This window comes from Hyperolius riggenbachi, chromosome 6, assembly GCF_040937935.1.
Source record: "Hyperolius riggenbachi isolate aHypRig1 chromosome 6, aHypRig1.pri, whole genome shotgun sequence".
Classification (NCBI taxonomy): domain Eukaryota; kingdom Metazoa; phylum Chordata; class Amphibia; order Anura; family Hyperoliidae; genus Hyperolius; species Hyperolius riggenbachi.
In genome coordinates this window covers 328390354-328404761 of record NC_090651.1, presented here as the reverse complement: position 1 = coordinate 328404761, position 14408 = coordinate 328390354, and the positions used below count along the sequence as shown (strand labels likewise).

The 14408-nt window shown below is 45.8% G+C and overlaps 1 protein-coding gene across 4 annotated transcripts in view; it reads right to left on the bottom strand.

Annotated features, from left to right (window-relative positions):
- LOC137522901 (carcinoembryonic antigen-related cell adhesion molecule 6-like) overlaps positions 1 to 14408 on the bottom strand; it is a 131946-nt gene that overhangs the window by 44150 nt on the left and 73388 nt on the right. For 2 of the 4 annotated variants that reach the window (XM_068243039.1, XM_068243040.1), the window contains exons 4-5: positions 4480 to 4761; positions 105 to 401 (exon numbers count right to left, since the gene is read on the bottom strand). In XM_068243039.1, the coding sequence (XP_068099140.1) occupies positions 105 to 401; positions 4480 to 4761 (579 nt within the window). The remainder of the gene's footprint in view (positions 1 to 104; positions 402 to 4479; positions 4762 to 14408) is intronic. The other 2 variants (XM_068243041.1, XM_068243042.1) reach the window with 1 other exon arrangement.

Genomic DNA, 14408 nt, shown 5'->3' with positions numbered 1-14408 from the left:
GTGAACCGGGCCTTAGTGATCCTAAAAAGTTTGTGCAATACTTTTGTCATTGCTTTCACTGATAAATAAATGGATGTACAAATAAATGCAAAATAATTACTCACAGCCTAGGTTAAAGGTTGTACTTTTGCTTTCCTTGCTGATGAGATTTGATGCTTCACATGTGAAAGATCCAGTATCATTCTTAGAAATGGGGCTGATGGTAAGATTGGAGGATGGGGGGGAAACACTTGTTGTTATATGATAATGAGGATCATTGGATAATGGTTTTCCATTTAGTGTCCAAGAGAAGTGAACTTCTGTACCCTCAGCTGAGCAGTGTAGATACACAGAACCCTCTTCAGCCCAAATACGTGACTCTCCTGATGGGTTACTAGTCAGGTTCACATTAGAGACCTTAGCTGCAAAAAAGAACATACATTGAGACAGGGGTTTAAACTAGAAATCATTGGGCCCACCTTCAAAACTTTGGATGCCCCCCCATCCTCTTCCCTCAAAACAGAAAATGGAAAAGCATGAACCGCCATAAACTTCAATGGGCAGGAGAATTCTAAAAACTAGAGCGACTGTTTCTGACCCAAAAAGTTATGGAAAAGTTGTTTCAAGGAGCCTAACACCTGGTTTGTGGCATGCCAGAGGGGGATCCATGGCAAAAATCCCACCAAAAATTACATAGCTTTCACAGGCTTGTGTTTTAATCACTAAAGGGCAAAAATCACATTACATTCCAAAATTGATGAAATAAATGCTTTAAAATGCCCGGCATGCGTACATGTCCACCAAGTAGTGTAAAGGTCAGGCCCGCTTCACACTGACAGATGAAATGCAGCGTTTAATACACCACAAACAAACACAAAGACCTTTAGTGATTACGTCAGATTAACATATCTTTGTTTTTACTAGTTGATACCTCCAGGACATAAATGTTAGTCTTCTTGGTGGCATCTTTATATAGTGGCTGCCATGCTTGTGTGTACATTCATGGGAGTACAGGCAATCAAGGTTTCCCAGCCTTTATAGTCAGGCTGAGGTAGTTTACTGAAAGTTAAGTGACCAAAAATACACTGATTCTGCACTGAGGCCTTATACAGGGGCAATAGTGGATACTAGATGCCAGTAGTGGTGGTAAAGGATTAATGGGTTATGGTTGGTACACTACTAGGACCAGCAGACCTGTCTCCAACAGCTAACATGTGCACTGGACCCAGAAAGGCAATACAATAGCAAGGAAAACAATGCATCAGCCTTAAGAAGGACTTAGCTGTTTAGGACAATGTGGTAGCAGCAAGAATCTGCACTGAGGACACAGAACACAGGCCTACCTGACTCTCTCCCTGTCAGTATCACACTGTCCCTGATCTGCCCAGCACATAAACCAAACCCAGACTGTGCTGGCGTTCTGATAGGTGAGGGGGGCAGTCCAGGTGGGAGAGATAGCTGATTGGCTCCCATGTGTCAGCTGACTCTGGGGTGAGGGGTCAAATTTTGGCTTCATTATAATGTATAGGGGGCTGGGCTGGTCACATGCCAAGTGTTTGCCTGCCGATGTGAATGTGAACACCCCTTGTTCACAGTAAACTATTCACTGGGCAAACAGCTTGGGCCATCTCTAGATAGGTATAGGTGCCCCCAGTATAGGTAGCCAGATATAAGTGCTCCCAGTATATGTAGCCAGGTACAGGTGCCCCCAGTATAGATTAGCCTGGTATAGATACCCCCAGTATAGGTAGCCTGGTATAGGTGCCCCAGTAGAGGTAGCCTGGTATAGGTGCCTCCAATATGGGTAGCCTGTTATAGGTGTCCTCAAAATAGGTAGCCTGGTATAGGTGCCCCCAATATAGGTAGACAGGTATAGGTGCCTCCAGTAAAGCTATCCAAGTATACATAGCCTGGTATAGGTTCCCCCAAGGTAGATGGCCTGGAGGGGGAGCAGCCGGCACACACATTTGATTTCACAGGGGCATAACAACCACCTCCACAGTGGATGCAACTGCAGGGAAGCCCTTGGGGATAAGCCTGGGTGGCCCAGCAGCTCTGGGGCCCACCCAGGGCCATTTTTAGGGGTGGGCAATGTGCAGCGCAGGAGGGGGGAGCAGCGGACACACAGGGCACACATGCCATGGGGAGGGGGGCCTGACTCCCCCCTACCTCAGCTCAGGCCCCCCATCAGTGCCCCTCTCCAGAAATTCGCACACAGACTCGCCTCTTCCTGGTCCCATGTGCTGGAGCTTCATGGTCTTCTCTGTCTACAACGCCGTTCACTCTGTCTCACGCTCATGCTGGAGACAGAGGAGACTGGCAGCGCGTGAAGCTCCAGTGCATGGAACCTGGAAGAGGTGAGCCTCCCTGGATGCAACAGCAGGAGGGCCGGGGGGGGGGGGGGGTGAGGGAGGGGCGCTCCTGCATTGAGAACTATGAAATCAACTTGAAGAGAAAAAAAAAAAAACATAAGATTTTCTGCTATTGCTAGCATAAACTTTTATCCAAAGTGTATATTGTACATTTAAGAGCTGGACAATTCTTTGCCATACAGTATGTAATATGTAAGGAAAGCCCTCCAGCTCATGTAAATATGAGATGCAAAAAAGTAGAGGGAGCCAGGAACATCCATTAGATAGAGACGCCAGTTCAAAAGGACCCATAAAATAGTCGGTAGTTGAATGTTAGTAAATTTACTGATATTCTACTACTTCATTCTTTTAGTAAAATATCAATAATTTACTGATATTTTACTATGAACTAACCTCTGCCTACTCTCACACAGAACCCCAGCCCTCATGGTACCCAACCTTAACCCCTGGTGTCCTGTTGAAAAAATTAGTGAGGGGAAGAGCTTCAAAAAGGCGAGGTCCGTGGCAAGAACTTTTTGAAAGGTAAGTACTTTTTTACCCTGTATATAAGTTAGTGGAGAGGGGTTTAGCCTCGATCCACCAAAAAGTAAGAAAGTTCAAGAGACACTACACAGAAGCAAGATCAATCATGGAACATATTGATCAATCTAAATTGTAAAAATGGAAGGTCCGCAGGGCTAAGCCCAAATCATTAATACAAATTGATTTGTTTGGGTTTCTGTTTCAGGAGTTTGGAAATATAGAACCGAGAAAGCTGAGTTGCTGGCAGCATAGGCAGAGATGGAGATGTCAGTCGGATAAACGAAAGTTTCCAGAGGCTATAAAACGCAAGATAATACTTCAGATTCCTGCTTTGCTGAGGCACCCTTAAATACATACTGTATGCTTGCATTCCCTTTCTGATGTGCATCTGTATTGCTAAATAAATCTACTTAGATATTTGAAGACATTTGTGAGTTGCCTCCATTGTCTGATGCTTCTGTGAGGATGTCAACTTATCACACTATCTGTGATATGGTGCTGAATGGTGTGTAACTCCTAGAAACCACCCATTACATTTTAACACTTTGCATAGAATTTGGCCCTCTACTATAGCGGGTGCCCTTTTCAACACAACGCATCTTTTACCCTTTTTAATTGCTCTCGGAGCCAAGTAATATGCAATCCTATGACTTTATTCTTGCAGCTGAGAACAGCATATAGAAATGCAGGCTGTGCAAACACAATATTAGTGTAGTGCAACCGTCAAGTTAGGCATGGGGGGAACAACATCAGGGATGCTTGCGCATGTGTTGTGTAGGCTCTGTTATGTGGCACTTGATTTCTTTAAACAGCTGCATGTAGAGCAGGCAGGGGTGCTACTAGAGGGGAGCAGCACCTGTGATTCCAGAAGGGCCCAGAGTCAAGGAGGGCCCCAACTACAAACCTTCCCTTCCCAATACAGGTGGCTATACTTCACCAGGTTCATCAGGTGTTTTTGTGGCTACACATGTTATGGGTGTGAAGATCATGATGGCCCCACTTGTTTTATGACCCTTGTGAGATGGGCCTCCAGGCTGTGAAGGGCACCAAGGGGAGGCAAGGGAAGGGGTGTGACCATTGAGGGGCCCCATCAAAGTTTCACTGGGGGGCCCATAAATTGTAGTTACGCCACTAAGAGCAGGGATGTATTTAGTGGTTATGCTGTTGTAGATTAGTCTTAACAATAAAAAGGCTATATGAGAGAATGAAGAGCAACAACCTGTGCAAAATGTGAGAGTGGCGAACATACACAAAAATAAAATAAGAGGTTTAAGAGCAAGTTAGGACTGGCATGATGATACATTTAGTAGGTGACCCTTCCTTCAGTTTTGTGGTGGTGCAATAATAAAGTTGTTATGCATCCTAGTTTATGGGCTTAACATATACCATAGGTTGGGAAAAGTGCATATGCATATTAAGCTATTGATTTCCAGTTTAGTCATAATAGAGGGCGTCTCTGCTAATATGACATCCATTTTTTCCTAGTACAAGACACACACTTGCAAGTAATCACAATTAATTTAAGAAGCTTGAATAAACTACCTCTGCATTGGAGTGCCGGAGTCCGTTATCCTTCATTTCAGATTACAATTAATTTAATGCTCACCTGCCAGACTGAAGGTTAGATTGTTGCTGGTCATATTGTTTATCCAGTTTGAGGCTGTACATGTGAAAGGTCCATCATCATTATCAGAGACAGGACTGATTGTAAGCACTGAGTTACCCTGTGTGAGCTGGTACCGGGGGTCCTGGGGTAGTGGCGCCCCCTTCAGGCTCCATGTGTAACTGACTTCTGTGCCAAGAGCTGAACAAGTCAGAGATGTTGCATTTATTCCTGGCCAGAGATATCCGGATGCATTACTGGTTAGCCTCACATCAGAGACCGGCACTGCCAAACCAAAGAGAAATGTGTGACTGCCACAGAAAACAAGTAGTGAAATTACAATTATTATTTTTATTATTTTTAAATAATAGTCTTCTCTTTCTGTCCTCTTTCTGACCTTTGGATACTGAGTCTTGATTTTCTAATTTTGCAAATGCTCTTATACTTTTACTCCATATATGTTTTCAACCACAGGCCTAAAGTCTGTATGTTTGGTAAAAATGTGCCCCCTACTTCTAGTGCTCAAAATATGAGACCATCAGAACTGTCTGATCTCAGTGCATCTATTTAACTTTGCAGATGACTTAAAATTTCAGCTCATGGGCAGGGTGTTAGTGGAATATACTGTATATACTCGAAAATAAGTCGACCTCATGTATAAGTCGACCCCAACATTTTACCCCTTTAACCTCTTGAGGACCGCGGTCTTAAATCCCTCTAGTTTAACAAAATAGGCCACTGCAGCTTTAAGGCCTCACTGCAGGGCTGCACAACTCAGCACACTAGTGATTTCCCCCCCCTTTTCTGCCCACCAACAGAGCTCTCTGTTGGTGGGGTCTGATCGCTCCCCAGATGTTGTTTTTTTATTATTTTATAAATAAATGTAACTATTTTTTAATTTATTTTATACCCCACCCTCTCTCCCTCCCCCGCCATCCAATCAGCGTGTTAGGCTGTCATAGGCTTCAGCCTATGACAGGGGATCACTTTTTTGCCTCCCAGGGGGACAGCCGTGTCTCACGGTTGTCCCCACTCCCCAGTACAGCGCTGCTGTAGATCCCAGTGCTATACAATGTTAATAGATGGTGGTTTCACCGTCTAACAGTCTCCGAGCGGTGATAGCCGCTGGGAGGCTGAAGGTGGAGCGGCAGGGGCGTAGCAATAGGGGGTGCAGAGGTAGCGACCGCATCGGGGCCCTTGGGCCAGAGGGGCCCCGAAGGGCCCTCCCTTAACTACAGAATTAGCTCTCTATTGGTCCTATGCTCATAATAATGACTTCTGTAGATACTTTGAATAGTGGTAATCATTAACAAACTGTTCCCCACCCCCTTCTTGCACCTCTGACACTGTAGTTGCCACTGGCAGATTTTGGTGCGCCGTATAAATTGTTATGTATAGAGTGCTTGGGGGGCCCCATTGTAAAACTTGCATCGGGGCCCACAGCTCCTTAGCTACGCCACTGTGGAGCGGAGCTCCGTCATTCATGCGGAGATGCATGCGCATCGGCTAGCATGCTCTCCTGCAATCCCCATTCCAGGCCATTCACGCCAATTGGTGCGGAGTGGTCCTGGGGCTGCCACGCTGCTCACGCCAATCGGCATGGAGCAGTTGTGACTCGTTAGGCAGTTAAGCTGGACTTTTTAAAAACTCAAGTACTGTATTACTGGCTCTTCACTCGGGGAGGGATTAATGTCCGCACTTTGGGACCAGGAGAGGCTAACATCTGTACTGCAGATATTAACCCTTCCTGGTCCTCAAGTGAAGACATTAACCCCTCCTGATCCCATCCCCAAGTAAAGACATTAACATCTCCTGGACTGGTCCCCAATTGCAGCCAGCACCTGTCCAGTATTGATCCCATGCCCTGTATTGCTGCAGCTGTGTCCTCCCTGCTCTGTATTCTGTGTTCATCCTCCAGCCTCTCTCTTGATCAATCCCCCACCTCTCTCCCCTGGCTCCTGCCTCTCCCTTTCCCCGACACTTGCTTCTTCCTTTCCCCTAATAATGCTGCAGTGGACCAGGTCTCTCTTTTCTCCCTCCCTCCCTCCTCCTTGTAATTGCAGGAGTGTTTGCGTGCCTATAAAATGCCCCCCCCCCCCCACACACACACACACACACACACTCCCAGTCACCAGTGTGCACGCCTCTCCCTTTCCTGCCTCACTCCCCCAGGTGCCGTGTAGATACGACTAGTGCAGTGTTGCAGATATACGTTACCAAGTCCACCCAGCTGCATCCTCTGCTCTCCTCTTCACTCATGCCGCTGCCCGTCCATATAATAGCGTTTTTCCAGCTCCCGGTGTCCTGTGACTCCCGAGGACATATGACACCGGGAGCTGGAAAGACGCTATTATACGGACACAATTTAAAACCAGGAGCCATCTTATCTCCTAAATCATATGCTCTTGTTTACATGGAAGTTGGTCAAATCAATTGACTCCCATGCTCCATGCATCCAAGGTTTATTCCCCCCACCCCCAGGCAATTCACTCAGCACACAACCAGCAGCTGCCTCACTCTGAGGGCTGGAACCCACTAGAGCGATTTTGTGAGCATTTAGGGAGAGATTCAAACTGCTATCGATTTCCCTAAATGCTCAACTAATGTTAATGAATGGGCCAAATTCCACTGGAGAGATTGCGATTACCAAAATCGCAAACGCAGGATATGAGCATTTTTGAGCGTTAGCGTTTCTGCAATGTAAAGTATATAAACGCTGGCATAATCGCTCGTCAAAACCTACACAGAGCGATTTGCTAGCATTTTACATTACTGCACACTGTAACAAAATTAAAATTAATTGAAAGGACCAATCAGAATTAAAAAAAGTTAATCGCTAATCGCTACACAACCGCTGGCAAATTGATTACACTTTTTAAAATTGCTACTGAAAATGCTCATGAAATTGCTTAAAAACCGCCCATACAAAATGCTAGCGATTGCGATTAGAGATTTTGTAGTGGGCTCCAGCCCTTAAAGGGATAAGTGCTTATGTTTCAAAGTAAGTGTGCATATTTAGGTTGGCCGGCTATTTTGCAAAAGCAGGTAGCTTCAAACCATAATTCATGCAAAATGCTTCTTTCCCTTATGAGGTCTGGCTGGCACATATTTAAATGGATATAGCTTACCAGCAGTGTATATAATGTATACTTGTGATCAGGGGTCTAGTCCTGGGAAAAGAAGTGAGTGGACTCACTTGGAAAACCCCTGCGCCGCGCGTAGCGCACAAAAATGGGCGTGGTCAAGCATACAGTGGGAGTGGTCATGGGTGGGGCCAAATATACATAACCTTAGCAGTGATGTAAAAGGTCTGCCGAGGAAGTTTGAGCTCTGCCGTAGTGTATTCCCCAAAAATAGATGTAATCTGACAACATTTCACCAAAAAGACGCATAATCTGGTAAAAGGTCCTCCAAAATACAGATAATATGGCAGTGCTTCCCCCAAAATAGACAATGTGGCAGCAGCAGTTCCCCCAACATACGAATAATTTGGAAGCAGTTCCCCAAAATACGCGACACCTGGCAGCGGAACACCCAAAATACACGTAACACCCCAAATGCATATAATCTGGCAGCAGTGGTCCCCCAAACATACACAATCTGGCAGCAGTTCCCCAAAATACACGTAATCTGGCAGCAGCCGTTCCCCTAACATACACATAATCTGGCAGCTGTTACCCAAAATACATAACAGCGGTTCCACAAAATGCAGCAGTTCCCCCAAAATAGGTACCCCCAGCATAGGTAGCCATGACTATAGGTGTCCCCAGTATAAGTAGCCATGAGTATAGTAGTCCCCAGTATATAAAGCCAGAGTTATAGTTGCCTAGTATATGTAGCCAGGGGTATATGTGTCCAGTATATGTAGCCAGGGGTATATGTGCCCAGTATATGTAGCCAGTGGTATATGTGCCCAGTATATGTAGTCAGGGGTATATGTGCCCAGTATATATAGCCAGTGGGATATGTGCCCAGTATATATAGGCAGAGGTATATGTGCCCAGTGTATGTAGCCAGTGGGATATGTGCCCAGTATATATAGGCAGGGGTATATGTAGCCAGGGGTATATGTGCCCAGTATATATGGCCAGTGGGATATGTGCCCAGTATATATAGCCAGTGGAATTTGTGCCCAGTATATATAGGCAGAGGTATATGTGCCCAGTATATGTAGCCAGTGGGATATGTGACCAGTATATATAGGCAGGGGTATATGTGCCCAGTATATATAGCCAGGGGTATAAGTGCCCAGTATATGTAGCCAGTGGGATATGTGCCCAGTATATATAGGCAGGGGTATATGTAGCCAGGGGTATATGTGCCCAGTATATATGGCCAGTGGGATATGTGCCCAGTATATATAGCCAATGGGATTTGTGCCCAGTATATATAGGCAGAGGTATATGTGCCCAGTATATGTAGCCAGTGGGATATGTGACCAGTATATATAGGCAGGGGTATATGTGCCCAGTATATATAGCCAGGGGTATATGTGCCCAGTATATATAGCCAGTGGGATATGTGCCCAGTATATATAGCCAGTGGGATATGTGTCCAGCATATATAGCCAGTGGGATATGTACCCAGTGTATATAGCCAGTGGGATATGTGCCTAGGCCCGGCCCGCTCATGAGGCGGGGTGAAACTTTTGCCTCAGGCGGCAAATTTCCAGGGGCGGCACCCACCCGTCCGTGGGTGCGGGGAGCCGGCCGCCAAGCTGGAGGGGTAGCTGGCAGGATGGGGGTATTGGGCCTAGCGGCGGGGAGGGGGGTCGGACCGCTATTTGTAAGAGGCACGGGCGGGGAGGACTCACCTCTTCCTCGTTCCAGTTTTTTCTAAATTTGCCTCAGGCGGCAAAAAGTCTAGGGCCGGCTCTGTATGTGCCCAGTATATATAGCCAATGGGATATGTGCCCAGTATACATAGGCAGAGGTATATGTGCCCAGTATATATATCCAGTGGGATATGTGCCCAGTATATATAGCCAGTGGGATATGTGCCCAGTATATATAGGCAGAGGTATATGTGCCAGTATATGTAGCCAGTGGGATATGCCCCCAGTATATATAGCTAGTGGGATAGGTGCCCAGTATATATAGGCAGAGGTATATGTGCCAGTATATGTAGCCAGTGGGATATGTCCCCAGTATATGTAGGATACTAGTCTGGTCTTCTAGCCGCACACAGAGCGGAGCGTCCCTTGCGGCTGGAAGAAGGCGGTAAGTCTCCGGCCACTTTCGCCGCCGGCCCGACACTTGAAAACACCGGAGGGGAGAGGCAGGAAGGGGAGCACGAAGGTGAGGGAAGGGGGGGGAGACGTCCGCCCTTCCCCGCTGTCCCCATAGCTTGCCTTCTCTGCGCTGCTCCCCTCCACACAAGCCAGCGTGGACGACGTTCAATCTCTGGAAAAAGTAAGTGGACGCCGTCCACCCGCGTCCACGCAGAACTCGACCCCTGCTTGTGATACTTCAGCTTTGCATGACACCACTCTGCTTTCAGGATGAAACAGCATTGAGTTTCATTGCTCCCTCCCATGCTACAGTGGCAGCTGGGCCTCCCACTGTGAGTCCCAGATTGAAATCTGAGCACCTTACTGGAGGCATGCAAGGCAAGTGGTTACCGCAGGGCTTGTCACCAGGTTTGTGTAGTGTCAACTTGTGGGCTTAGCGAGCGGAACATGTGCATGCTTGCATAGATGGCTCCTCCCAGCTACGTGTTTTGCATTATCTGACACTTCCTCTGGGTGTGGTCAGTGCTAGAGATGGCCCGAACCTCCGATTTTTGGTTCGCGAACTTTCGCGGAAGGTTCGGTTCGCGTGAACTTTCACAAATCACAATAGACTTCAATGGGGAGGCGAACTTTGAAAACTAGAAAAAATTATGCTGGCCACAAAAGTGATGGAAAAAATGTTTGAAGGGGTCTAACACCTGGAGGGGCATGGCGGAGTGGGATAAATGTCAAAAGTCCCGGGGGAAAATCTGGATTTGACGTAAAGCAGCGTTTTAAGGGCAGAAATCACATTGCATGCTAAATTGCAGGTCTAAAGTACTTTAAAACATCTTGCATGTGTATACATCAATCAGGGAGTGTAATTAGAGTGTAATTAGAGTACTGCTTTACACTGACACACCAAACTCACTGTGTAATGCACCGCAAACAGCTGTTTGTGTAGTGACGGCCGTGCTGGACTGGTGCGCACGATGGCGAGAGTGAAGGCCGTGGCGGTGTTCAAGCCCATATGGTCGCTGGGCTGTGGTAGCTCAATGATAGAACAACAGTGACTGTCCAGCTGATCAAATTTGCTCTGTCCACAATGAAGCAACGACCTTATTATCTTCTTGTATGTAGGTAGGCATAGGTAGGAGTCCCAGTATAGGTAGGTAGGCATAGGTAGGTGTCCCAGTAGTTAGCTAGGCATAGATAGGAGTCCCAGTATAGGTAGGTAGGCATAGGTAGGTGTCCATGTAGTTAGCTAGGCATAGGTAGGTGTCCCAGTATGGATACAGTGGGTTGCAAAAGTATTCGGCCCCCTTGAAGTTTTCCACATTTTGTCACATTACTGCCACAAACATGCATCAATTTTATTGGAATTCCATGTGAAAGACCAATACAAAGTGGTGTACATACATCATTCCAAACATTTTTTACATATAAATAACTGCAAAGCGGGGTGTGTGTAATTATTCGGCCCCCTGAGTCAATACTTTGTAGAACCACCTTTTGCTGCAATTACAGCTGCCAGTCTTTTTAGGGTATGTCTCTACCAGCTTTGCACATCTAGAGACTAAAATCCTTGCCCATTCTTCTTTGCAAAACAGCTCCAGCTCAGTCAGATTAGATGGGCAGCGTTTGTGAACCGCAGTTTTCAGATCTTGCCACAGATTCTCGATTGGATTTAGATCTGGACTTTGACTGGGCCATTCTAACACATAGATATGTTTTGTTTTAAACCATTCCATTGTTGCCCTGGCTTTATGTTTAGGGTCATTGTTCTGCTGGAAGGTGAACCTCCGCCCCAGTCTCAAGTCTTTTGCAGTCTCCAAGAGGTTGTCTTCGAAGTTTGCCCTGCATTTGGCTCCATCCATCTTCCCATCAACTCTGACCAGCTTCCCTGTCCCTGCTGAAGAGATGCACCCAGAGCATGATGCTGCCACCACCATATTTGACAGTGGGGATGGTGTGTTCAGAGTGATGTGCAGTGTTAGTTTTCTGCCACACATAGCGTCTTGCATTTTGGCCAAAAAGTTCCATTTTGGTCTCATCTGACCAGAGCACCTTCTTCCACATGGTTGCTGTGTCCCCCACATGGCTTGTGGCAAACTGCAAACGGGACTTCTTATGCTTTCTGTTAACAATGCCTTTCTTCTTGCCACTCTTCCATAAAGGCCAACTTTGTACAGTGCATGACTAATAGTTGTCCTATGGACAGAGTCTCCCACCTGAGCTGTAGATCTCTGCAACTCGTCCAGAGTCACCATGGGCCTCTTGACTGCATTTCTGATCAGCGCTCTCCTTGTTCGGCCTGTGAGTTTAGGTGGATGGCCTTGTCTTGGTAGGTGTACAGTTGTGCCATACTCCTTCCATTTCTGAATGATCGCTTGAACAGTGCTCCGTGGGATGTTCAAGGCTTTGGAAATCTTTTTGTAGCCTAAGCCTGTTTTAAATTTCTCAATAACTTGATCCCTGACCTGTCTTGTGTGTTCTTTGGACTTCACAGTGTTGTTGCTCCCAATATTCTCTTAGACAACCTCTGAGGCCCTCACAGAGCAGCTGTATTTGTACTGACATTAGATTAAACACAGCTGCATTCTATTTAGTTATTAGCACTCATCAGGCAATGTCTATAGGCAACTGACTGCACTCAGATCAAAGGGGGACGAATAATTATGCACATACCACTTTGCAGTTATTTATTTGTAAAAAAAATGTTTGGAATCATGTATGATTTTCGTTCCACTTCTCATGTGTACACCACTTTGTGTTGGTCTTTCATGTGGAATTCCAATAAAATTGATTCATGTTTGTGGCAGTAATATGACAAAATGTTGAAAACTTCAAGGGGGCCGAATACTTTTGCAACATACTGTAGTTAGGCAGAGCCTGGCTGGCACAGTAATAACAATTACCAAGGTCCAGCTGCAACAGAGAGGGCTGTATAATGTCAGTGTCAGTGGGCAACACAAAAAAAAAACACATCAGGAGGACATTAGCTCTCAAAAGAGCTGTTGAGGGGTGCTATTATAGCAATAAGATTCAGCCAGGAGCAAGCTAACAAGCCAAAAGCCTAACTAATCTTTCCCTATGAGAAACAGTCTGAAGCAGCTGAGCTCACCCTACTCTCACTATTGCCGGTACACGAGTGAGTGTAATGGCTGGCAGAGCCTGCCTTATATAAGGGGGGGAGTGGCTCCAGGACTGACTGTAGCCTGATTGGCTACAATGTGCCTGCTGACTGTGATGTGGAGGGTCAATGTTGACCCTAATGGAGCATTATGGGGCGAATCGAACTTCCGGGAAAGTTTGCCTTCGCCGGCGAAGGCGAAGCACCCAAAGTTCGCCTGGAAACGTTCGCCGGCGAACCGTTCGGCCCATCTCTAGTCAGTGCCTGACACGTATTTCTTTTTGTAGTCCTCCGTTTCCCCTCCTTCATTTTACTTTGCCTTTTATGGTAATTACACTATCAGCAGACACTTGATAGTCTTACACTGTAACAGTTTCTTCTAATGCAAATAATCATACATCACACCGTGAGTGCCTAAAGACGTATTGGGTACAGGCTCTTCCCAACACTTACAAATCACTGCTGTGTATATTTTGAGTAGTGGTGATCGTAATCAGCTAATTATGATTACACTAAATTTCACATACATTTTTGCAGTTACGCCTGTAACTGCTAAAAATCACTTGTAAACCCAAAATCACATGTAACCAGCAAGTCATTCAAGTTGGTGCATCGTTTTTCTGCCATATGGGGATGGTCACCCATAATGTGCTTCAGGATAGGATTTCTGTAAAGTAAGTGCCAGTGTCTTCCAAGTATATTTCATACTTCATTATAGTGGGTGCCATAGGTGGTAACCATGCGTGTATAACCAGTAGGCTTCAAGGTGCATTATTTATCCTGCCTTTTCCTATTTTTTCTTATTTTGAGGGTATCTTGAGAGGAAAAAATACAAACAAAAATAAAAATTGCTTTAGACCATAAAAAAGACTAGGAGAAAAACAGGAAGGAACTCCTTGTGGATAATAAGAAAAATAGGAAAAGGCAGAATAAACGATGCAGGTAATTATGACAAAGAACTCCTTAAAAAAGAATCATACTGGATTTATAAATGCACTGCCATGCAAACCGAATGGTTTAAATAGCGATATGAACTTAAAAGTATTTCTATATACAACACTGGAGGGAGCCTGTTTGTTCTCAATGGAATTATCTAACCTTTTAAAATGTTTGTTCCTTTAACTAACGTCACTGATCCCCGCTCAACATTATAAAGAGAAGGGGAGGGATTGTGATGTCACGTCTGATGAAACCCGAAGAACGGGTGAAACGCATCACGTGCGGCTGCAGTCATGTGACTAGTCCCTACATCGCCTCTGCTCTCTACCCGACATCTGAATTCCAAGTACCTTAGTTGGGCAGAAAATTGAGTTCATTTGAGTAAACGACAGGCACGCAGGTAACCCGTCTTGAGAGCTGAATGCTGTACCAGTAGTAACCGCCTTTTCAATGCTGACTGTGAGCTGTAAAGGACACGTGAGTCCCGGCGAGTGCCGGTTTGCTACAATTACAGATTGCCGGGTATGCTATAGCTAAGGCTATGCAGGTAATGAGGAGCCTGTTGATGAAATAGAGGCTAACCTTGACATTTACTTATAAGATCTTATAAGGGGACAGAAGAAATATATATATCTACTAGGCCTAAGGCCC